At 30.8% G+C, this 26,912-nt stretch overlaps 2 protein-coding genes across 9 annotated transcripts in view; one reads left to right on the forward strand and one right to left on the reverse strand.

Moving 5' to 3' along the window:
* LOC106784217 (protein 4.1 homolog) overlaps positions 1 to 15,905 on the reverse strand; it is a 31,493-nt gene extending 15,588 nt beyond the window's left edge. For 3 of the 8 annotated variants that reach the window (XM_014743523.1, XM_014743524.1, XM_014743522.1), the window contains exon 1: positions 15,165 to 15,905. The gene's annotated coding sequence lies outside the window, so the exon portion shown is untranslated. The remainder of the gene's footprint in view (positions 1 to 15,164) is intronic. The other 5 variants (XM_014743528.1, XM_014743530.1, XM_014743527.1 and 2 more) reach the window with 2 other exon arrangements.
* Positions 15,906 to 16,832: 927 nt separating this feature from the next.
* On the forward strand, positions 16,833 to 20,068 carry LOC106784244 (UDP-glucose 4-epimerase). Its single transcript, XM_014743579.1, has 7 exons — positions 16,833 to 17,237; positions 17,766 to 17,912; positions 18,283 to 18,401; positions 18,465 to 18,755; positions 18,828 to 19,008; positions 19,127 to 19,411; positions 19,483 to 20,068. The coding sequence occupies exons 2-7, from the start codon at positions 17,783 to 17,785 to the stop codon at positions 19,563 to 19,565; spliced, it is 1,089 nt and encodes a 362-aa protein (XP_014599065.1). The 5' UTR covers positions 16,833 to 17,237; positions 17,766 to 17,782; the 3' UTR covers positions 19,566 to 20,068.
* The last annotated feature ends 6,844 nt before the right edge of the window (positions 20,069 to 26,912 follow it).

Here is a 26,912-nt window from a genome sequence, read left to right on the forward strand (position 1 = left end):
GAAGATCTATTAATTATATTATACATTAAACAATATCTATGAACTCTGTTAACAGTTTTGAAAATTTTAAAAAATAATTATTTTCTCGGCCACTTTAGTTTTTTTATCTTTTGACGCATTTTACATAAAATTAAAGAAGTACTTCTTGTCGAATTGTTTATCAACAATTTCTGTTATTAGCGTTGAAAAATATTAGAAAACAAAGAGCGCTTTTCGGGTCATCAATTTTGGTAAATGTATATTGCGCGTTATTTATATTTTCTCATAAATTATTATTTATTTTATACCTTCTTTTGATAGCTAAAATAAACAAAAACTATATTAAGAAAAAAAGAAATATTGTATATTTATAAAAAGCTACAAAAAGAATGTAACAAATAAATCTTTCATCCACTACGTATAATTTTAACACAAAATAAAAGGATTATTTCTCAAGAGAAATACTTTATTTGATACATATGTAAATATTTTTATATACATAAAATTAGAATGTATATAAAATGAAAAACCAAGAGAAATTTCCAAGAGAAATATTTAATTGTACTATGTCTTGTGTTGAAAAAGTACAGAAACAGTAATAATAAATTAATAGCTCTTGGAAATGAAAAATAAAAGTAAAAATAAAATACGATGAAGAAGAAACGATTTATGTGCAAAGGACATTCCTCATAAAAAATTTTACAGAGATGCAAAAGATGAGAACGTGGTTCGTGTATCGATTGCATGAAATTGCCGTAGTGACTCTTGACGATCGGATTCCGCATGCACCCCGTCAGTCATGTTAACTATTATACTTTGACAATCATTTGATCGATCGACCTTTTCCCGTCTCGCAGAGAAACGCGCGAGCTGACAATTTTCCGCTTGGCGAATTCAAGCGTATAAATATATCTTTATGTATAGTTGTATATACATACTTATACGTTTTTACTAATTTATTCGTGTGGATGATATGTGAAACTAAACAAACGTGTAAGAATCCGAGAATTTAAAATAAAAAAGTTACAGATGTGCATAATATGTAGCACGTTTGTTTCTTTAGACTACACAAAGTTAAAAAAACAAGTGATAATAATAAGAAAGAAATACAAAAACTATATTTCAGAGTTTCTTGCAGCTGGTAGTAGCCATATTTTTTCCTGTTCTCCGATAACGAACATTCATGCACGGCTGCTCGCGTGCTTGAAAAAGCTCGACAATCCGAAACACGAGACACTTTTTCTCTCTTCCTTTCCTAACTCTCTTTTTTCTTTTTCATATTCTACAACGTGTTTATGAATTTTTAAAGCAATTTTAAAAATAAGTTAATGAGTATCCTCGATGTTATATGTGTACATGCATACACGTTTGCTCGAAGATTCGAGAAAGAAGATAACAAGGTTTTTTTTTGATTATATTGAAATTTTATCGTTCTAGTAGTATCGATCATTTAAATAACCAGTTTGTTTTAACGCGATCTCTTAAAAAAAAAAAAAAAAAAAAAGAGAAGACAGGGGAAGAAATAGATGTAAAAAAAATTGTTGAAAATGCAACTTTGCTGAAAAAGATAACAAATAGAGATACACACGTTCACGTTTATCTAGTAATAATTTTCCGTGTAAGCATGATTATTTTAACTCTTCATAAAAAAAAAAAAAAAAAATAGAATAAAATTTTTCTCTCGCATTCTGTGCGACTTCTTTTTCACAAAAAGGAAAAATTGTGCGTGCTTTTCTCTGAGAACATCGAATCAATTATAAGCAAAATAAAAAAATGAAAAGTAAAACAAGATAAAAATTATCATACATAAAAAATATATTTATTATTAATGCTCTATATACAGAAAAATATATAGAGAGAGAGAGAAAGAAATATAAAATATCTTTACAAATGAATAATATATAAATATACGTATATCTACATGTTTCTTCTCTCTCTCTAGTGTAATACTGAAATATTATATATAAATAAAATATTAGACATAACAAAACACACAGAAAAAGAAAAATATATTTTCCATCGTCTATCCAATTTCTTAGATGAAAAACAAGACGAAATAATCGACATATTTTGTCTACATCTCAATTTCATATTTCAAAGTGATGTACGCGAAACTCGTGAAGATTTGGTCGTCGATCTTTCTAGGGCTGTCTTTCGCGTACTTTTTTTCTTTCCTTTCTTTCTTTTTGTCCAGGAACCCTTCTTTTCATTCGCACACCCACGAACGCTTGCCGACGACTCCTTCGTCTGGGCGCCAAATTCAAAGCGTGCTCTTTCCGCGAGAGAGGGTTGAAAAGTATCCTAGTGGTGGTGATGGTAGTGATGATGGTAGGTAGTGGAAGGGAAAAGGGAAGAGAGCTTTGTAGACGAAAAGGGGAGGGCAAATGCGATGCAACGGGTGAAGGAAGGGACGGGAGAAGGAAGGGTAGGCGACGACTCTTTGAAGCGTGAGATTAAAGGGTCCAATTCTGTAAAAATACTATCGTCGTTGCGTTTTAACGACGATTCCGCGAGTGCACGATCTCTATTTTTCTCTTTCTTTATCTTTTAGTTTTTATTTCTTCTTTGTGTTTTTAACTTACGATCCGGACGATTTCCCTTTCTTTCTAAATTCCTCTTTTTCGATCTCATCCAACATTACCCTGCGGTCAGAGAACGCTCGATAAAAAATACACAAAGAGAGTGAAAGAGGGGATGAAAGAGGATTCGAAGACGTTCGTTAAAGTGGGACTATAATATTTATCCGTACACAAACACAACGATCAATCCACCCCTCTTGCTTTCTATGTATATAACTCAAACGATTCGAAAGATTTCTTTCTGAAGGGAGGAAGGATCCTTCTTCATCTCATTTACGTTCTAATCGATCTTTTTCGTTAGTTCAGAAATCGTAATCGTTAAATAGAATAGTACAAATAACTACTTTCGGTGACGCTATCTTCGTTATTTGATGGATCGCTTGCAATCGTTTCCATCATTCATTTTTAACGTAATCGATGATTATTCGACAGGATATAGATTACTTTGATATCCCTCGGGAATAACCGTCTCCTTTCGTTTATTCCGTATTACTTATTTTTCTCCCTTTCCTTTTTGTCTTTTTTTCTCACACTAACTTCTATGGAAAAATGCAATCTCCAAATGGCAGATTTGGCCATCTTTTTTTCCTACGTTCAGCCATTTATTTTCATTCTCGAATCGTTAATGACGAGACGAGAAATAAATGGGAGAGAAGAAAAAACAAAATGGAATTTGAAATATGTCGTCTTTCTGCTTTTTCATATTACGTGATCCACATCGTATATATGTATATAGTATGCGAAGGTTCTGTATGTATACGTTGTCTCATTACTCCGCATTGTTACATGATACTGCACGGTGCTGTGGTTCTCTCGACCTTCCGAGATTCCTCTTAACAATTCTAGTGTTTAAAATCGTTTTCGATAATTACTAACGTCGGATTCGTGCCAAGTGCAATAAGAACTGTCATTTTATACGTATGTGTTTATGATAGTAAGTTATAACAAATATCTCACATATTATACGTAAAAGTGTTGATATATTTATTCTTAAAATTTATCTAACATAAATGAAAAAATAGGATTTATTAAAAGTTTGATGAATAATTAAAAATCATTAGAATTACATGTTAGATAAATTAGGATAGAATTCAATTTGAAATCACTGATGCGGTAATAAAATATTCAATAGCGAGAGGAAAAGAGATATAGAAAAAAGAAAAAAAAAGAAAAAGAATGGGAAAGATCGAAGCAACTCGTCACTCATAGAGTTTCATTCGTATGATTTTAATTAAAGACCGTCCTTATAAGTCGGCCGTGTATTTTTATACGAGTTTTCGCGCACAAGTGGTGTGCCCGCCTACGGGCCGTTACGTGCGGATTAGAGACTGAAGTGAGGCTCGAAGCAAGGGAAAAAGAAAAAGAAGCGAGGGGATGGAAAAAAGCGTGTGGTGCATGCGTTCGATAGCGTCACGCATGGTTCTTCTCAGTGAGTCATTATATCTGAAATATATCTATATATATACACGTTCCTATATATGTATCATACATACATACATATATACATATACATTTTTATGTATAGGTGCATACATATACGTTACGTATCAGACGTATGTTTGAGTAAATGCACATTGCGCATGCAAGAAGTCTAGTTTATAATAATTTGGAAGGCGTCGCATGGAAAGCTGACTGAACTACCATTGTTCAAAAAAACTTTGATGTAACGCGTTCAAATGCATTGCTGATTATTTTCCTTTTCAAATGATTCTCCTTTTAGATATCTCTGCAGATGTGTTCTTCCTATTGCAATCGAGAAAATTTTCATTTTGCTGATATAAGCACAAAATTGGATGATATCGTAAGAAGAGAAATTTGCCTAGATATCTTTGAAAAAAAAAAAGCGAGGTTTTGAAATGAATTTTAAATTGAATTTTAAATTGAATTTTAAACCAGTCTCTCGGGTTTCTCGTTGGTGACTCCTATTTTTGGATAATTTAACTGACAGATTCGACGTTGAACAAGACTCGAAAGGCCTTCCGAACAAGAGAATACTTGACTCGTTGTGGCTGACTCGTAATAGAGAGAAAGAGAGTGTATAGATCGGACTTAATGGGTCAAAGAACACCAGCAGAAGAGTCTACTTGAAATTGCTACTAACATAAGTACCTGTGTCCTGCTTTAACACAACGACTATGTTCCTCCAACTCATTCATCTCCCTTGCTCTGCTTCCACTTCTACTCTACTTTTTTCAAACCGTATATTTTCTCTTTTTTTTTTTTTATGTTAGACGTTAATAACTCGTTTTTACGGTTTAGAACCGATGAACATCGCGTTTGCGGAAGCGGTAAAGAGATGTTTCGCGTCCCTGATTTTGCATGGATTCTCTCGCTTTCGATGGAAAAAGGGAAATGAAAGTATCACTTGCCGCATTCGAAGAAACAAAATCACAATGTTGACTTCCTTCAATAAGTTCTATTAAAAGTAATCATGATAAAAAGATATGTAAACAGGAATTTAAATAAAAAAAGAATACACTCAATATTAAAATCTCTTTTGTGAAATATACATATATCAATATTTAATATATTCCATTATAATTCTGATAAAAAGTATTTTACACAGGCTTTTTTAATGTTTATGTACTTTATCGTTGCAAATCTATATATATATAAGTATAAAATATATTTAAAATATATTATATTTTTAAACATTATAATATTGCAATATATACGTGGGTGGATTGAGAAGTTGTGAGCCTAACATAGAAATACATTTTTTTTCGACAAAACTTACTTTTATAATAAAAAAAAAAATTGTTGAGGCTCAAAACTTTTCAATCTACTCTCATATATGAATATATTGTAAATGCATTTACGTTATATATGTATATATACAATATATTTTATTAAAACAAGGATAGTATTTTGTCACGAATAGATGAGTGCATGTTAGGACATGAAGTTTTGATAATAGGCAATTAAAAAATAAGAGATAAAGTAAAAAAAAAAGAGAGAGAGAGAGTAAGAGAAGTTGGTGGGAGTTGGTAAGAGTCGGATAAGAGAAAGGCAAAGAGCGGAACAACGGTAAGACAAAGGAAGTGAAGCACTGAGTAAGGATCAAGCCCGTTAAAGCGCGTCGAATCTCAAGTTCATTGTGAATATCTCGACTTTGGTCACGGTACGGTGCCACGTAGTGGTAGTCGTGAACGTGACCACGCCTTGTCCACGTTTACCTTCTAACTTTTGAAGTGCGTTGTACATATTGTCGCATCGTGGCTACTTCCGTCGATAGTGTATACACACAGACAGACACATGAGAGTGTGCATGCACATGTATATGCATGTATATAAAATATTTTATTATACTACAGGATCGATTGATTAATATAATTACTGTTACTATTAAAAAGATAAAATGCTTAAAGTTTAATCAAATAATTTTTCTCAAATTTTCTTTTAATATTTATGATATAATTAAAAAAAAAAAGGTATAAATCGAATTTCTTTGATTTGTTAATTTCTAGAACAGAATTGTAAAATAAACTGGATGAAACTGCGATACAATTTGCTAATGTGATTTTTTAATGATAGTTTCTAAGGGATTAATCAAAATGTTCATGTGAAATATTTCGTACGTAAACATTCTATTTAATAAAATAAATAAATAAATGTAAAGTTCTTTCGATAGATTAAATATTGACTTACTCTGTATACATGCATTACACATTGTTCGTATATACAAATCGCCGTTACCTAGGATAACAGGGGAATTAAATGTAACTGAAAACTCCGGCCTCGCCTTCGGCTCACCTTCGACGTTCGATAGTCATTCGATCAGTACCGATAAGCATATGTACAAGCTTTAAACGAGTTGGTTAAACGAATGATCTCCGTTTCCGTTCTAGTTCGTGGCTTATTAGAAAATTGCCGCGAGTTTGTTCTTATCTCGTATATTCAACCGTATTAACAGAACGGTGCGAAAAATCATTTTGGTAGCTTTAAGTATGATTAGAAAAATTAAAATGCATCGAATGAAGGTGTGTCAAATTTTAAATGTGATACATCAATTTGACACTGTAAATAGTTTGGGTAGGTCTAAGTATGATTAAAAAAATTAGAATGCATCGAAACAGAAAATAAAGGTGTGTCAAATTTTAAATTCACTACTTTATCTCTGATATGCCTGATACGATGAGGAGAAAGGAAAAGAGAGAGAGAGAGAGAGAGAGAGAGAGAGAGAGAGAGAGAGAGAGAGAGAGAGAGAGAAAGAGAAAAATAAAATTATGTCATCGAGCCATAAAAATTTTATTTCATCAACGATGGTGGTCGATAACGAATTTATGGAATAATTCGATGATATCTATCGACGAAGCACAATGACCGTTATTGCATTAAATATTGATGCAGCGCATCAACGCGGGAGAAAAAGAGAATCACCCTTTTACTCACCGAGAACAAAGTCCCAACAAGCATTCACGAACTCCGGTGACTCATTTCCCGGATTGTTCTCTCACTCTCACAGAGATTTATTCTCTCACCAAGAGAAAGAGAGAGAGAAAAAGAGGAAGAGCAACGGTGAGAGAGATGACACTATTAATAACTATGATAACTCTGATAATCTCTGAGGGAAATAGCAATTTAGATAAAGATTAGACGGGGGAGTTTCAACATCACAAAACCTTTAGTCCCTCAATGCTAATTTGCTCATGTTTAGTTTTCATGTCTTCTTTAATAAGATTTTTTAAATCGATGAACAAATAATTCGATTTCTTTTTATTCGGATCACGTAGAAGTACTTGTACTACATATGTTAGGTATATATATATATGATTTGCTGCGTAAGACGAAACAGCAATATTCTGATAATACTGCAATATTCACAATAAACACATTACGGTTCAAGTATATTTTCATAATGGAAACTGCAAGATATGTGTAAACGGGCTATGAACGGTACATATGTAATATATATGTATGCAATGTGTATAACACAAACATAACATTATGTAGATAAGACTAGAAACTATACAATTTAAATGATTTTCAGTAATTAATACTTTTCTAAGTATTAATTTTAACTTCTAATTGTTTTGATGACATTTGTTTCATTTTCGAACATCTATATTGTTCTTTTTAAATATCATATTTTTACAAATTATTTTTAACTTGAATAAATGCACAAGTTAATGATTGTATGACGAAGGAAAATTATTGACTCATGAGTTCATATTGTACAAGAAAAAAGAAAAAAAGAAAAAGGAATGAAATCCATTTCCTAGGGCGCATTTTAAGTACAAAAGGAAGTGTAAAATCGGCCAGCCGTGTCATGCATGCTGTTTCGTACCGACAGGTGAAGCCTTGTTTCCCAAGTTCATTGTAACTTTAGTTACTACATGAACTGGCCCCAAAGACTTGCTCTTTTCACTGTTCGCGAAAATGTTTCCTTATTTCGATAAACTTTACATTTCTGATCATTTTCAAATTTATTTCGTGACAAGCAACAGTAATATACCATTCGGATGATTTTTAAAACAGATAAATGTATAAAATGTATTTATTTTAAATGCAAATATATGTATATTTATTTAATAATTTTATTAAATTTCAGAGTTCGCTTAAAATAAATGTTAAACTTGATACAACTTCGAATGTTTGTTCGATCGATATTTTATTCGATTTAGAAATACGAATGAAAAATCTCTGGAAAATATAACGTAGTTATTCAATGCTCGAGGAAACGTATATTTTACATTTGATTCACTATTTCGCGTGTTATAAGCCACGCTAATTTTTCTATCTTTATCTCTATCGATTTCATCTCGAAGAATAAACGTAATATGAGTCAGAGGATTCTGTTTTTACCGTCAAGAGAAAAATTACTATTCACTACTACTGATGAAAGAAACGATCCATTATCCACAAAAGATTATATTTGTAGTTTTATTGGTTCGACCTTGACAAAAAAAGATGAAATAATTTAGAAAAACATAAAATCTCTCGCAAATTCGTCGAAGTAGGTTAATGGAGTAATCGTTGAGTGACGAATAAAACAAAGAATTTCCAAAAATAAAACATGTCAGTCGAGAAATTTAAGGAAAATATAGAGAAAATAGAGATACGAGCTGAACATCGATCAAAACTCCTACCATATATCCGGGTTAATGCGTCTTGGAAAACGCTGGCGTTGCTTCTGCACCAAAGCGTACAAATGACCTAATTGAAAGCTATTGGCTATAGTAAAAGCGTGGAACGAGAATGACAACAGGAGACACGTTCATTTCTACAAACAAACTTGAACATTTGTCCAACTATTATTGTACAATATAAAATAATCAATAAAATGAAATATTACACGAATCATTATTTTGAATGTTTATACAAAATTAAAAAAATTCGATGCTTCGAAATAATACTTTTCTCGGAATATCTAAAGCCGTTATTTTTATCTTCTTATGAATGTGAACTCCGAAGAAGTACCGCAAAATAAATTCTTCTTTTTTCTTCTCTCTCTCTTTCTTGAGAAGAAGAAAGAATGTTATTTATAAAACTACTTGTTCACAAATCGTATATATTAAATCCAAGCACGTTTCATTGAGAACCCCTGTCGAGTATGAGTTAACTCTAATCATCCACGCGCGTAATCGTAGTCAAAGGTAATAAAAAAAGATTCATATAGGATCGTGAACGTTTTTGGCAAGTAATATGCTGAAAATTCTTTCTCTCTATCTCTCTTTTGTTCTTTCTCTTTTTTTTATATAGGCTATATGTTGGAATATACTTGTTAGATCATGCGTGAAACAGGCCAATAACGAGAGACAATATCTGGACATACATGCAACACTAAAGAGGTTTTTCTTATAATAAATTTCATAACTATTTAGTAAAGAGAGAATTCTCTTTTTCTGCTTTCGTATTATTTTTTCGTATTATTAAGATAGCTCAATCAATCGATTAATTTCAACTAACCAAAATGCGTTACTGTTTACTCTCATCATCGCAAAGATTGTCCATGGAATTTGGATATCTTGTGAAATGAGCACCTTCGATCGCATCCTTCGCGATAATTCGATGCCAACGAGAAAATAAAAAGAAAGAAAGAGAAAGAGAGAAGGTATTACGCGTTTTATGGTGCGTACACGAGAAGCAAGTGGCACACTTTGAAGAAGAGTTTCTGCCCTCAGGGTCATACGATTCTGACGTGAAACGAAACCCACTATATGCATATATATGTATCTTTGGTTCGGTTGGTGAACACTTTGAAGAATGGTGAAAATTAAAAGGATCGTTACTGTTGCAGGTTCGTTAACCGTTTTTCTTCTCTTCAACGAGAGATGTTTATCCGGATGGAATTATGATAAACGAGCTTTCCCAGACAACTTTATTACTATGCAACTATTCTATAGCTAGTATGTATATATATAAGTACTTATGTATAAGTATATTTCTGTGTGGACAAAAAACAAAAAGATTCAAAGAATCCACACAATCGTGATCTTTATGCAATGCTAGAAAAAGAAAGAAAACAAATTCTAAATTCTAAATCACATTTTCTCTTCTTTTCTTCGAGCGCATCGATGCGTTTAAAGTCGGAAAAGTTTTCTTCCTCCGTTATCTCTTTTTATGTTTAAATTAAAGATCAAGATAACGATACTATCTATATTAGAGTTTGACTTTTTGAAATAAATAAAAGTGCACATAATATACCCATGGAAACTTAAAAGGAATGAAAATTATATATGTTATTGATATGTATCTGATAAGTTATAAATAAAGAAACAAATATGGAAAAATGTTGTACTAATACGATTACGATAACGGCATTATCAGCAGATGCAAAAATCTTGCAATATTAGATAAAGATATAAATTATATTCATTATATCTGCAAAAATGTTACAAAATTAAATAGCACAAGGTTAATAAGGCCTAATAAGCTTAATAAGACTAACTTGTCATTCATTTTTAATTTCAAAGAAAAAAAAACTAAAATTAATAAGAATAAACAAGATAAAAATAGAAATAGTATTCATTTTAGTAATATATACATTAGAAAAATAATAAAATAAAAAACAATTACCCCACACTAATACAATTTGGTTAATACGAAAATAACAAATCCTGAGTTCGGAAGGGAAAATGCTAATTCATAAGCCGTTGAAAAGGTACAAAGTTTCAATCGATTCTTCGCTATTGAAGAAATACTAACTAGTTAAAAATAAATTATACAAATGAGGGAATGTAATTTAGCAAGGACGTTTCTGTTAAAGTTGGTATTCACGATGTAGCACGATGACGTTATTTCACGCGACATTTAATAAACAGCACCATGGCTCGCATCTTTGTGTCCATTAAACTTGGCCTTTTCGGCATTTATGTATACATAACTAATTTCGCGATAAGGTCTGTCAACCTGGGCCGATGATCACAAACCGCAACAAATTAAGTATGCAATCGGTTAATAAATTAGTCGAACTAACGAGTGTGTTGTTGTTGCTGGCGCTGTTGTTGTTGATCTCAGCATACGTTACAACGTCTCACTCATCTCAAAGAGGGTCTACTCTAACAATAATTATTAATGCAAAGTTAGCTAGGTATATGAAGTATCAAGGTAGTCTCACGAGTATCTCACATACATTGTTTATGTTACCATGTCTCTGTAGTTTCTCGACAATTTCTCACGACATACTACGATATCCGTGAATTCTCGCTTAATTAAAAAAAAAACTTGTATATTGCGACAATGACAACAATTTCGAAATTAACAATAACAAGTTATACGTTGTTATTAAACTATTCGAGAGTAGGAATAAACTGTCCTCGTGCTTTCTGTAAAAAGAACTAATCTTTTTTTTTTTTATTATTATATAGGAATAATGAAAGTACATGTAATTGAGATTTGCAATGTTCCGCTAGATTTGTTCGAAAGCGTGTTATTCATGAACGAACATACTAACTTGTATGTTTATTTCATAAAAAACGAATAAACACTGACTGAGAAAAAAAGAAAAATAGGCTTGCTAAATAGATCGAATTAATAATAAAATGATACGAAGGAGAATATTTCAAAAGAACGTCAATATCGAATGGATACGATACTACTGTAGTAATAATCAGCCATATTTATCTCAATGATGTCATTCTCATACCATCATGATTAGAATTATTATTAAGATCATTATCATTGAAAACAACTTTACGAGACTCTTATATACATGCATTATTATCTTTCGTTCGTTAATTCACAATAAATAGCAATGTATATAAAAGAAAGTGTTTGGACTTTTCATTAGAAATAATCGTGCCATTCACTAGAAAGGGTAATTTCGGTAGAACCCAAAAAAACACGATTTATATATATGTATATTTAGATTAGGTTGCCCGGTTTGGATAGATCTATAGATATATATTGAACTCGATAAGTTCTTGTAACTACAAAAGTGGATTCTTCTAAAAATAATTTAATTATAAATTAATATATGAACTAAATATATATATAGACAGGAATTTATTAATTAAATATTGATTTTTATTACATTTCATAATACTAAAATAAAATTATTATACATAATGTTAAATATATATTTATATTATAATATCAATACAATATTCAATATTTAAAATTTATTAATATAGGTGGGATGGTTGAAAATTGTTGAACCGACGTTATATATCTGATACCTATATATTTATAAGTATAAAAGTTCAGCTTTTGACTCTCTTTTTTTAAATCAGTACGAACTTTCCGAGCAACCCAATACATCGACAAGAGAAGCCGCGAATAGTATTTTACACGAAAGTAAATCTCGTAGTGGTATCAGATAAATCATTAGAACTTAACGGTATCGAACGGGCACAAATACGGTTTGTTGTTATTATGAACGGGTCTACTTGCGGTCAAGAAAATAAAAAAAGAAAGAAAGAGAAAATAAAGGGAACAAACTTACACAACACACATGGAAGGGTAACGAACGCGAACGAATGAACAAAGTGGGTTGCCATGAAACAACTAATGCGATTTCCTTAATGGAGATGGACGGGAAAAAGTTGATAACAATCGGGTAAATCGCGTTGGACTGTTATAACACGAAACTTTGTGAAATTATAGAAAAAAGAAATATACGATAAGATTATTATTGAATCATTTGTGATCAAAGTTTTCATCTAAATAAAAACGACGGCTAATTTGACTTTAAATTAAAATTTCTCATCTCGATTCAAAGGATGAATTATACCTTTGCTTTAATTATTTATCTGTTAATAAAATGATGAACTACACTCCTGGCTATTATATTTTTATATATGCATGCAACAGTGAGCTTTAATGATATTAACCTATATATGATGATAATTATAACCTAAATATATAAATACGAATATATATTACTTAATTATTGATTCTTAAATTAGATCTTAAATTAATTATCTTTTTTCTTTTCCTTTTACAGATTCGAGTCACTTCTATATTAACCCTTCTCACACCTATTCAATATTATCAAAGAGGTCGCGTCTTTTTACCACTTCTTTAGAGTTAACAACATACAGTTTTTATTTTATTGTTTTTCCAAACGAACAACCCGTCCATTTTACTAACCGTGCCCACGTTACTTAGATTAGTGATCTGATGTAATTCAACGTGGCTAGCCTGTTGACTATTTTTAACAAAAAAAAATTAATTAAAATTTTATAATAATTAAAAAAGTAATTATAAAAAATGTTATGTAACTATAAGTAATATATGATAAAAACTAAATACACATGGAAATAAACTTGTTTAATACCGATTATCTAAATTTTGCTTGTGCTAATTTTTATTTTTATAATACTAATAACAAAATGTATTTAACACATTACAAACAGGAACCGAGAGGTCTTGTTTTCAGGTACGTGTGAAATTTACTTGAGAATTACAAGATAACGGTTACTTTTATAATAGTAGCAAAAAGTTCATAACTAAAAATTTAGAAGAAAATGTTAAATAAGCATGTAATATTTAAGTTTATAATATTAAATTATTGAATAGTGATTGTCAACATAGTTCATTTTTCATAAATTGTAATCCGCGTCTGCAATATGTTAAAATGATTGTAATATATTCTTCAACAAATTTACTTTTAATCAACTATACACCAATTGATAAAAACATAACACTGATCGTACTTGAGTCTTCTAAATATTTATACCACACATGAATAAGATATTATCTGCACGTTTTATCTATACATTCTGCTCATCTTTTATTTGATATGTCTATATATACTCTATTACATATCATTTGTACTTAAAACAAGACAAATTGATAAAGCATTCTACCATACATATCACACATTTTTACATACAGGTCGTCCTGTAACTGATAGTACAAACAAGTAGTGGGTGATTCTAGATGAAAAACTAAAAATATAAAAAAAAAGTTGGGATCACTATAAAAAATTAAAAGAAAAAAAATATTTATAATAGAAGAAAAAAATGAATATCTTACACATAATTTGAAATAACTTGTAGTATATACCGTTATTTTCGTAAGAAAATTGTATTGTAGAAGAAAATGGTAAATCGATATTATGTTGATCATGATAATAAATTATCGGTGAATAACAAAGATGATTCGAAAAATGGTTCGTTTAGAATTGTAAAGCCTTCTAAGCATCGAGAAATTCCAAGTAGATATTCTTTTCTCTACCTTAGGTGCGCGTGCATCAATCGAATTTTGTTCCGCAGTGTGTTGTTCTCATAAAAGGGAGAGACACATATACAACTTACGTATATCTGTATATCTCTCTTTTATATATATATATATATATAAAAAGAGGGAGACATACACATAGTAGTGACATGAGAACCAAGTATGGGATAGGCTCGTGCGAGCCCATCGTTAAACACCCATCCGAAACATACAGAGAACGTGCTACGACGACCCACATTTAGCAGGTAGATAGTAAAAGTCAGAGTTCCTCTTATGTAGTGAAACCTACAATGAGTAACAAGCAACGTAAAGTAAATGCGCGAGCGCGCGCACAAACATTTTTTTTTGTAGAAAAAGTTTCTTACTTTTATTACAATTACCGATGAAAACAATCGAAGATAAGAACGCTGTGCATTTAATGAGTAAAATTCTTAGCGTGTCGTAATAAACTTTCTAACCGAACTTGAGAATCAAGAGATTCGAATTAGAAAAGTAACATGTTCGACCGATATATATTTATTTGTGACGAATGAAAAATGACAAGCGAAGTAATAAAATATGTGAAAGGATCGATGAGTCCTTAGATGTTAATTCGATGAAAAAGAAGGATATTTAAAAAAAAAGGCGCGTCCTCAATCGAGTATGATTTTGACGTATATGTATATAAATGCACGGTATTACACCAAGCACGTTAGTCATGATCTTTTATACACTTCGACAAATTTCTAAACATAAAATTATGGTTTAACATTCCTATGCGTCACGATATAGAACGTACCTTTCGTTTTTCTGCACGCAGCATTGACTTCCCTTTTATCGTGACGATGTTCGATCGTTTTTATCGTAACGACGAACCGTTATATAGTTAATAAGAAGAAACAAAAAAAGAAAAAATTAGAAGAATTTACCAAAGAATTCGTAATGACGTTTCTTCGAACTAGGAGAAAGAAATAAAGAATAAATAATTGAGTTGAGGCTTACCTCTCTAAACAGCAGGAACAAAGTTAGGCGTGTATATTCGTTCGTCAAGTAACAACGACGCAGGAGATGGAAAAAGTCAACCGGCCAAAGAAATCTTTCGTTTTCTACGTCGACAACGAGATAAAAGAAAGACGAACGATTGTCCTAGGCAGAAAAAATGGATGTCGTCTGTCCTCTTCTCCCGGTCGGCGTATGGGCAGGTGTCGAAAAAACCTTACCTACGAGAGCGTAAACACAGTAAACAAGTCAGCGCGTTCCAATTTCACCGACTGACGAACGCGATACGTCTCCGTCGAGACCGCGAGACGACGCCGTTAGGCGGCCACTACCCATGCACGCGCGATTTTCAAATAGTCCCACACTACTCTATTCTGCTATTCACTGTTCTCAATATTAGAGAGAGTCACTGATTGCTTCTCTCCCCTCTCTCTTTTGCTCTCTCACTATTTCTTTCTCTTTCTCTTGTTCTTTTACTATCGCGTTTGTTCCATTATTTTCTTGTATCAAATCTAATTTCTCGTCGCACCTATTTCTCTACTTTGACACTTCTCAAATTCGTCGTTTGACAATAATTCTTTTTATTATTGCTAACATTAACTAACTAATCGTCTTTACTAACGATAAATTAACCTAATATATAGGTCCACCTATATACGTTCGGACTTTTAAACGCAGTAAACACGCTGGAACTGCTTTTGATGTGTTCTTACGCGCGAATCAACATGGCCGAATAGGAAAACTCGAGGTTTCTCTTATGACGCAATCGAACGAACTCGTCTCCCCACCACTATATTCTACCTTGAAGCGCGTCGCGTACTTTCGTGCGCATTTTCTTCGCCAGGCGGCATCACAGGAGGGGGTATCGTATTGGTAGGTATAATGGAGAGGGAAAGGAAGACAGAGAGAAAGAGAGAAAGAAAAAGAGAAAGATTATAATGCAACACCACGTCGTCTTCTTGATTTTTAGATTGTTTCCCGCCAATTCGTATGCGCACGCGCACATATGCGAATATTGAGTCAAAATAAATTATTTTTATTATAAAGTTTACACTTAGGCGTAATTTATTATCCTTTGATTGATAATTACTTTTTATTTTTATCTATTACAGTACAAAAGGTTATCTTATGTAAGATTTATTTGCAAAAAATTGTATCGATAATAATTCGCAATTTTTTTTTTATCGATAATAAAATCAAGAATTCTCATTATTCTTTCGATTTTGGGATTACGTAGTAAAGAAGAGCTTGCTTTTATCATTTTCTGTAAACTACGTCAATTTTAGATTATTTTCTTATCCAAAAGTATCCGTTTTCTGTTACCATTTTAAAACTGGACGGAAATATTGGTAGTATTTATTTTAACAAGCATACCAATATAATGATATTAATAGGAACTACAAACTTGAAAAGAATTTAGGTCGAATTTATGTTAAACAAATATGACAAACTTAAATATCGAATCATTTTCAATGCTAGTTAAAAATATTAAAATTATAAAACACTATATTGCATTGTATAATGAATTTAATAAAATAATGATAAGCCTTCAACTGTATCTTTTTCCACCAATCATTGTCAGAATACAAATAACTAGAATATAGTATGTATATTGAAATAGCTGCTATTTCTCATCCGAGTTCGTGTAATATCAAACATTTAATCATAGGTAGGGAAGTGGGAGGGACATTCAATTGTTTACAAATCTACGTGGCGATGATATTTCGTTAGATGATAATAATAATAATACGTTGATTGCATTATTACATTTTTTATATTTTTATATAATGTATGTTTAGCGATATGTGAAATCTACGATCTATAGATCATGTTAACAAAAAATAGAAGGAATAAATACATTTTTCAAATCATTTGTCAAACTATCGAAATATTCAAATATTGATGATAACAGCATGGCCTTATCTACTCTCATCTAATTCAATGTTATTTGTCAATGTTATATAATAACGTCACGAAAAGTGGCACCTTCAGTATTTTTATATCACAATCCACTCAGTTTATCGCTGACCTCTACGAAGAGAGAGTCAGATTTATTCATTGAAGATTAAAGAAAAGGTAAAGTAATTTTTATTTCTTTCCAAACATCATTTTTTTCCAATCTTATCCAGCTATTTTATTTAAGCAACAACAGACAAAACACTGCTACAAGCTAATGATTCTTACAATGTAGAATTATTTCCTCTTTCGCAACACAAATGAAATTCAAATTGCCATAGTATTAAGTTTTTATATAAACTAATACGTAAGAGACATTTAACATTGAATATTATTAATCTTTTATCAATTACTAGAGAGTGCCACTGATAATTATATTCAGGAAAATCAATATATATATTGCTATACTTATTCTGAAGTATTATTATTCCTATAGCATCGTTAACAATTTTTTATTATTTTTAAAGTTATATTATTTTGTAAATTCTTATTTGTGTGTGTGTGCACATGTCAAAGTTGTCGATTATTATTATAGATGATATTTTACATTATTGTATATATTTATGATATAGTGATTGGTTATCGGTCTGGTCTCTTATTGTTTTATAAATTATAAAATAAAGTAAAGAATTGATAAATAATATGCAGCATACCACAAAATCAAAATGGCAAATGTGTCGTGGAATGTACTGGTGACGGGTGGTGCTGGTTATATTGGTTCTCACACTGTTTTGGAACTACTACAGGCCAACTTTCAGGTGGTGGTAATAGACAACCTTAGTAATGCCTATAAAGGTGAGGTATAATTGAGCGCATTGGTTCACCATGCATATGTATGTATATATAATTTATATTTAACCCTTCACACTATTAACATGTGAAATACTTCACGGTTCAAACATGAGAAATACAAATCCTACTTATGGGAAATCTTATGGGTCAGATATAAGAAGCATAAAATATAGCATTGAATATTGCACGCAGCTCAATATGTTAAATTATAGTGCAAAGGGTTAATAAGAAAGTACATGCTATAACATTACCTACACTATTATTCCTTTACAAATGCTTTTATTTATTTTATATTGTCTAAAATGTAATATGTTGTAATATTAGTACGTTCAAGAACATGCGTTATGTATCTAATGTTCTCATGCATTTACAGAAGATATTGATGAAAAACCTGAATGTCTGATAAGAATTGAAAAACTAACAAATAAAAAGGTTACATTTATAAATTGTGATATAACTAATATAAATGAATTGAAGGATTTATTCGCAAAGGTAAGATCTATTTAGAGTTATTGGTGAATCGATAGTGATTATGAGACATAAATTTCATTATAGCATACCTTTCAATGCGTCATACACTTTGCTGCACTGAAAGCAGTTGGTGAGTCTTGCTTAAAACCTCTAGAATATTATGAAGTCAATGTTGGAGGTACTTTAAATCTATTGAACGTAATGAGAGAAAATGGGATCAAACGGTTTATATACTCCAGTAGTGCTACTGTATATGGTATTCCGGAAAAACTTCCATTAGTAGAAACTATGAAGACTGGAAATTGCACAAACCCATATGGAAAAACAAAGTATATGGTTGAAGAAATTTTGAAAGACCTTTGCTTATCTGACAAGGTATAAAACTACATTTTATGTAGACTATTTATAGAATTATACAAATTTTTAAATAAATTCGTATACTTTTAGCAATGGTCAGTTATATCTCTCAGATACTTTAATCCAGTTGGTGCGCATCCTTCAGGACAAATTGGAGAAGATCCTAATGGTATTCCAAATAACTTAATGCCTATAATAGCTCAAGTTTCGGTTGGAAAAAGAAAATCAGTTGATGTGTTTGGTAATGATTATGATACTCCTGATGGAACGGGTAAGTAAAAGATATGTTTATTGATAATAGAAGAAACACTATTAGATGATATTTTATGATCTTTATGAAATGATTTGTTATAATTAATTATCTAATTCAGTGATTTTTTTCATTGAAGGTGTTCGAGATTATATTCATATTATGGATTTAGCTGATGGCCATGTTAAAGCATTGATTTATCAAAAAGATCAAAGTCCAACTGGATTTAATCCTATAAATTTAGGTACTGGTAAAGGATACTCCGTTCTAGAAATTATTCAAGCATTTCAGAAAGCATCAGGAGTAAAGATACCATACCAGATAGTAGAACGTAGACCTGGCGATATATCAACTAGTTACGCTGACGCAAATTTAGCGTTTAAAGTGCTGAATTGGCGTGCTGTAAAAAATATAGATGATATGTGTAAGCATAATTTTATTTTTTGTTTTTACAAACTGACACGTACGAATTTTATCAAGTTTCATAATTTATAGGTGCGGATACGTGGAGATGGCAACAAAGTAATCCAAATGGTTACAAGCCTACTTATCATGTGCTTAAACATGCTACTGTTTAAATAATAAATAATATGTACATTTTGTTTTTACATGCTTATAAGAGGCATGCTAGCAGTACGAAATGTCGGTGGTGTATAGTTACCAAAGTTTAGACCAAAGCCTAAGGTGAAAACATATCTATCATATATCTTGTTATAAAAATTTTGATACATATGAAAAATCAATTGATTAGATTATCACGTTAATTTGATTTTATATTTTGTCATAGTTTTATGTTAAGTGCAATGCCAGCGTCATTCCTAATATTTAGTAATAATAGATACGTTTGTTCCTTTTCTTTATTTTTTAATATTTAGTGATACTTATATTTGTTGTACAAGTATACATAAATATTGTATATTTAGAATTCTAAATTGTGTGCCATGTGTTATTACTTAAAATTAGTTTGATTACAAAAGACCAACATTTTTCATCAGTACAAAGATTATATATATATTATTCGCAAATGTGTTAACTATGTATTGTTATCAATGTTCAATAAAATTTGATCGTTAAAAAAGAATTATTTATTAAATATTTCATCTTATAATAAAGGAAATGTCAATTTTTATAAATATGATATTATTGATCATTGAAATTTTCGTAGCTATTATTAATCCACAGCATATCTGCGAGATAATTCGTCAGTGATTCATGATGTATCTACGGAGTAATTTGTCAATAACTTGCAGCATATCTACGGAATTATTCATCAATGATTGATAACGCATCTACGAAGTAATTCGTCAATGTGCGTGTTTCGATCATTGACGAACTTCTTCATGGGTATATTGTTCATGAAATTATATGATTAACACTACATAAATAAAAATGTCTAGAACCAATGATTAATTTTAAATATTATTGGAAAATACTCGAAAAATAATAACCATCGTTTAAATGACGATTTTAAATTTAGAATGAAAATTCTGCATTCAATGTTAATGTTTTTTTTTTAATTTAAATCTTACGATCATGACAATTATAAATTTAAAAACAATTATAAATATTGCTTTATTATTATATGAGTCGCTCAGAAGCCAATGCGATTAAGTCCAGAAAACAAAAATTAAAAAATTGATGTTTAGTAATACATTGGTTTTTAAAATGTTTAGTTTCTTAATTTGCTCAGAAAAGTATATAAAGTATTTTTTCAAAGGGTATGTTCTGCAACAAAACAAGGTATGCACAGAATGTGCAAATAAAAAAACATTGACTTAACTGCATTGGGCTCTGAGCGACTCTTATAAAAATTGTTATATTAATTATCGAAGTCAGTATCAGATTGACTGTTATCTGTATTTAATAGTAAAAAATATAATTTTTACTAAGGACTGGTTGTGTTATAAGTGGGTGTAAATAAACTGTTGATAGATTTAATGTTAATCAAGCCGAATAATTTACATATAATTAAAGTATTATCAGGAATCATTTATTGGCGTTAATCTTTAAGTACATTATTATCGCATGATATATAATTAATTATAATTATTGGTTATTAACGTCATTGATTGTCGAGATAGAAATAATAATGAAGATTTGTAGAATTCTAACAGTCGATCTTTAAATGAGATTTGATAAGTCGAGTATACAGAAGGAAAGACCACCATAAATTGACACACGTGAAAAATGGAGATCTCCTGTTCTTTTCCTGGACCGGTAAAGGAGGCTGCATTAACGGTGCATGGACAAGGTGTCCTCGTCGTTGCCGGCGTTGTCGCCGGATATCCAATGCGACCGAGTTCTGTGTAAAGAGTAAGAGAGACGAGACATAAAAGTAAATATACTTCGTCTTCCTCTTGCTATGGACGACTAGAACCAATGTTCCGGACTATTGAAAAATGTTTTTTAACACTAGAACTACCAGTGATTTACGTATACCTACTTATACTGTAGAGGTCAGAATGACTTGTTCTTGACAAAAAAGGATTACTTAACAAAAAACATAACACATTTTTTATATATTTCCTTCTTTTTTATTTACGAACATTAAAAATTTTAAACAATAATTTAATAATAATTTAAAACAAATGACGACTTCTTTATTTAATCCGACACTTAACTATCTTTAAAAAAAAGTTTTAAGTGCGGAAATACTTTTAACGAATTACGCTTATGGATCGATTATGTAATGCTATGTAATTTTTAATTAATATTCGTTACGTAATTTAATTGTTACTTAGATTATGATTAGGTATTAGAGAATGAGTTGGAACCAATAAAATGTTTCAAAAAATACCGTAAGAAACCTAATATACCGTTTGTAATGCGTTAATCTTCGAAGCACGTTGATGACGAGTATTACTACAGCTTGACCATTTCTGGAAATGTCATTTTTCCAATAGTCGACTTGTTAGTCGAGATCGTGTTACCTTCTAAGTTAACAGGGTCATTGGCTAGCTAGTGAGCCCGATAAGAGCTGAGTTTCACGCAATGCTTAAAACGAATGCCAGGAAGTGCAACGGTAAGAGTTTACGTGCATATAACATTATAAGTTTTTATTATCGATCCACGAGCTTAGTACATAAGTCACAAAAAGATTTTTCCAAATTCAATCATACTCAAGATAATTTATACGAGAAAGCTGTGCTACGAACGAACGAAGGAAATTAAAAATGTAAGCTGACTGTAAAGTAAGCAACAAAAAGGATTATTACGGTTAATAATGACATATGATTGTTTTTATTTACATATATCGTTACGTTTGATTTTTTTTTATTGAAATAGCTTAGAGGTTGATCGAGAATTGTTCTCATCAAATCGGGAGAACTTAAAAAGAAAGAGCAAATAAGGAAAAAGAGTGAGAGAAAAAGTGCAAAAAAGAAAATGAGAGACAGAGAGTACAAATAAAGAGAGTAAGAGAAAGAGAAAGAGAGTATGTGGAAATGGGAGAATGAAGGAGAAAAAAAAAGGATAAAAGAAAGAGAGAGAAAGAGAGAGGGAGAGCGTGGAACTGTTGAAGCAACTGCAAACAGCGAGGGTATTTTGAAATAGAACGAATTAATCCGGAAGGTGTTTCTGTTGAATTTGCACGCGTAGACACGCGATGAGCCTTTAGAGTGTTCGCGTGCCCCGTGAAAGAGATTGAACTTTTTGGTTTCTTAGACAGGGATTTTGTTCTCGTGCGATAAATCAAGGAACCGAGGATAATCGTGTCAACGAAGAACTCAAGAAAATAAGAAACTAAAGTTGTAGGTGCAGTCTTTTGTCAGACATGACACATTCCGTGGCTGTTAACAAGAAGAAGCCGATGTAATCCGGTTTTATCGTCAAGGTGTCAATCGAATTACTCGCAAACTACCGCTTTCAAGGAAGGCGTGAGCAAGATCCTGCTTTTCTTCTTTTTTTTCTTTCGTTTATTTTCGAACATTTTATCTTCGATTGGAGAATGATAAATAAAGTAATTCGTAGACAAGTATATAGGCATGTTTTTCAAGTATTTCATGTTGTAAGTTAGCGAGTGAATTAATAATAATGTATGATACAAAATAATTGGCGAATGAAAAACGAAAGGATCTATTTCAAATATGATTCTATATCGATCACTTACGTTTTATCTTTTATTTTATGTTTTATCTATTATAATTTAAATACGTTCGTGGCGTTTATAAAAATAACTATGTAATATGAAATTTATTTAAATTACGTAAAACTGTATAGTTATAATATCATGTTAATAGTAATACTATACTAGCAATAAGTGTAGCTTATACTTACAATTAGTTAACATCAACCTTCGAGCTCTTACGCTATTTTTCTTTTTTTTTTTTGTATTTATGAAACAATATAAATTTTAAATATTATTACTAAAAAATATTTCGAACCTATAATATTTATTACAAAATATAGAGATATTAGAGATATTTATTAAATATAGGTTTCTCTTTAATGTTAGTACACTTTAGTAATTTTTTTTTGCACATAAATCACGTGAATCAATATTCCAAAGGAATTCTTTAAAGTACGGGTAGACTAAATTAGTGACATTTTATTGAAAAATTTGTTTGAAATTTTATGAAATTACTTCTCCTAGAAGCGTTTAATTTAAAAACGTACGTGTCCCATCTACCTGTCTGCTTGTGACAGGAAAAAAAATTAGGATCAAGCTCGTGATTGTTCAACGAGGAGATAAAAAGTCAGAAAAAGAATTTAGCCAGCGTGCCGTCGTCGATATCCTGACACTTTTCTACATTTGCGTTTATCCGGTTAGCGTATTTTACGAGTTGCCCTTTATGGTCCTGAACACGGGACACCATACGCGACGCCACTGTTCTTTCACATAGGCGAAATGTTTATTTCATACATGGAAATCTGGCGAGTCCTTTCTCGCTCCGTTTAAGCCGATTTAAAGCACCCTTGCCTTCTGCGAACTCGTATCGTTTCGTTCCTTTCTTTAGAAATGACGGGAGATATATCGAATTTTTTAATTCCTTTTGTCATAAAATAGGATTGGAAATGAGAGGTACATAATGTCTTGAATGTGATTTTTAACATTAGGACTTTCAAGTCTGTTAAAATGACGGATATCAGATTGTTTCATTTACAATTATACTTTAATTATTATTACAATCATTACTGTCATTCGGACAGTTTGAAACAGTTAATAATCACGAAAATGGTCTACAGCGTCTTAGGGGTTACCGGTGACCTCATCATAAATAATGCATTAACACAATTATACAACTCCCTTTATCAGCTGTAAGAAAAATGTCACAACAAAATATGTATCTCATAATAAAAAATTCATATAGGCGTGGCAGGCAAATCATGTGAAAAGCGCGCGGTAGTCAACACGTGTTAAGTAATAATTAATAATTATTCTTTTTACAGATCTGTCGCGCGTCATTAAAAAAAAGCTTTGTCGTATCTATTGTAGCATGGATCACTGTGAAACCATATACACAAGGATTGATATAAATATGATAGATTGAAAAGTGTGAGTTCAGCTCACTAACATTAATATTCGATTGTGCAAATGATATACATATATAAGTTTGTACATTGATACGGTACATTGTTCCTTTATTGCACTTTTAATTTATATCTGTCACTGATACATACATGCTTCAGGTGAAAGGTAGTGAACAGCCTTAATCGACAACGCGGAAACGAGATGACTTAATGGCGATGCACGAACTGTAACCGTTCGCTCACGTGCTTCTGTCAGAAGTTTCTCTCTCTCTCTCTCTCTCTCTCTCTCTCTCTTTACGCATCATAAAATTATTATGGTAATAAGCGTACGCGAGCATCCTAAAAACTGCAAGTTTCTTATTGGTAACTATGAAATCAGAAGTATCGGGAATTGAAGCACGGATTTCATTCGTTGGTTCGTCTTTTTTGTCGGACGAAGTTCGTCATTTCAAAAGAAATCGGACGTTAATTCGACACAGTAGGAATACAATTTTCACGTTTTCAATGGCTCGAAGAGTATTCTCACGCGATTAATTTCGCAACGTCTTCTGGTTTATATGTTTTTCTTCTTTAAATTTATTTTCTTTCTTACATTTAAATCACAGAATTTAAAAAAAAAAAGAAAGTAATATTTGTCGAATAAAGATTTATTTTAAGAGAACGTTACCTACTACAATGTTATATAATTTTTAAGTTTCAAATTTATTGTTATTAATTTTTTAATTCAAAATTATAATACTTATGAATATATATCAATGCCACACTTTTTGGGAACTACTGGTATAAATGATACAATAGAATTGTATATAATATGGTTTTAGTAGTATTATATACAATTATTCTTGTATAGATTATATTACACTTATTTTAACAGTAAGTAAAATAATAATATAACTTTAAACTTTTATTAGTATAAATTATACTTAATATAATATAATATAATTTATAATTATAACTACATCTTACAATTTAAAATAATATTTTTAAAGTAGATATAACTTAGATCATATTGTATATTGTATTGTATTTATATTATTTTTTAAGACATAAAATCAAATTGGATTATAGAACCTAGAATTTCTTTCACAAAAGGAGAAAAAAAAGAATGATATTCTTGTAGTTCTAGTAGAAAGTCGTGGGGTTAAGCATGGTATTATTTTTGATTGTACGTGGCATTCAAGTTGGCGAACATTGTATATTCCTAGTCCGTGTCTACATTGTGCACAGTACGTCTTACGGATTAAGGCCGTCATAAGCACCGAGATAGAATGAATAGTTGCTGGTAACATTGAGAAACGATGCGACGAGTCGCGAAGCTACATTAGCAGTGCGTTATTAATATGCCAACATTTACATTGACTTGCGATAGGACATGCTCGATGAGTAGTATTCTTTGAATAACTTCCTGTAAAACTTTCTAATCGTTATTGCATCAACGATATTTCCTTCTACATCGAGTCAGACTCGAAATCTACTTTTGATCGATATATGATTATGAATTATTCGTATTCTGAAGAGGAAAGAATCATGACATACATATATCTGTGTTAATAATGAACGATAGAATATCGAGATAAAATTAATAAAAAATTATCAAATTTAAGTAAAATTTAAAAATAATAAATTATAATTGATTAAAGTGCACATTTTTGTTAATCAAGATAAATAATTAATTAATTAAAATAATATATTATCATCAGAGATATAATAATAATTGAATAAAATTAAATAGTATCTGTATCCTGTTTGATAACGGATTAATTTTAATTTTAAATTAAATCGATATAAAATTGAATAAATAAATAAATGAGATTTAATAATCATTTGAAGGGGAAATATTATAAAGAATGTGGATAACAAAGGGTTAACCTTGAGGAAGTTTCGTTGGAGAGCGTTAGCCCGGTTCACTATGTTCTTTTATACTCACGAGGATAGCAGTAAGTTGAGAAAAACGATTTGCTGAAACGAATTAGCGTGTCGATCGGATCTCACCGATCAAAGTCTTTCTCGTTCGGCTTCGATAAACACCTTCTTAAAAGGCTTCTTCCTTTTTAAAATGTAAAGCGAATTCCCACGGTCACGCCAGTTTGCTTTCGATGTCGACCTTTTATATTTCGATACTTTTTTTTTATCATTGTTAGATGGAATCCAGCAGGACACTTTCGTTGTTATGATCACATTATTCGAATAATTTAAATCATAGCGGTTAAATATTTTCTCTTTCTTCATTTTTTAAACGGTTTATGCGCGATTTTATATTAATAATTTTCCCTTTTATGTTTTATATTTTACTAAATAGGCGTCTTTTATATATTTTAAAGTATTTTAAATATTATTACTACTATTAAATTTTCGAATTGATTAATTGATTATTTTAATATTAATTATAATTTTATTTCTTTTTATTTTTAGTCAGAATTTATAAGCTTTTAATATATAATTATTGTTATAGTTAT

Source organism: Polistes canadensis, unplaced genomic scaffold, assembly GCF_001313835.1.
Source record: "Polistes canadensis isolate GaletaPanama2010 unplaced genomic scaffold, ASM131383v1 scaffold_32, whole genome shotgun sequence".
Taxonomy (NCBI): domain Eukaryota; kingdom Metazoa; phylum Arthropoda; class Insecta; order Hymenoptera; family Vespidae; genus Polistes; species Polistes canadensis.

Coding starts and splice junctions, on each gene's coding strand:
- LOC106784244 (XM_014743579.1), top strand. CDS start 17,783: ATGGCAAATGTGTCGTGGAATGTACTGGTGACGGGTGGTGCTGGTTAT. Junction 18,756..18,827: donor ACCTTTGCTTATCTGACAAG/GTATAAAACTAC, acceptor GTATACTTTTAG/CAATGGTCAGTTATATCTCT. Junction 19,412..19,482: donor AAAAAATATAGATGATATGT/GTAAGCATAATT, acceptor CATAATTTATAG/GTGCGGATACGTGGAGATGG.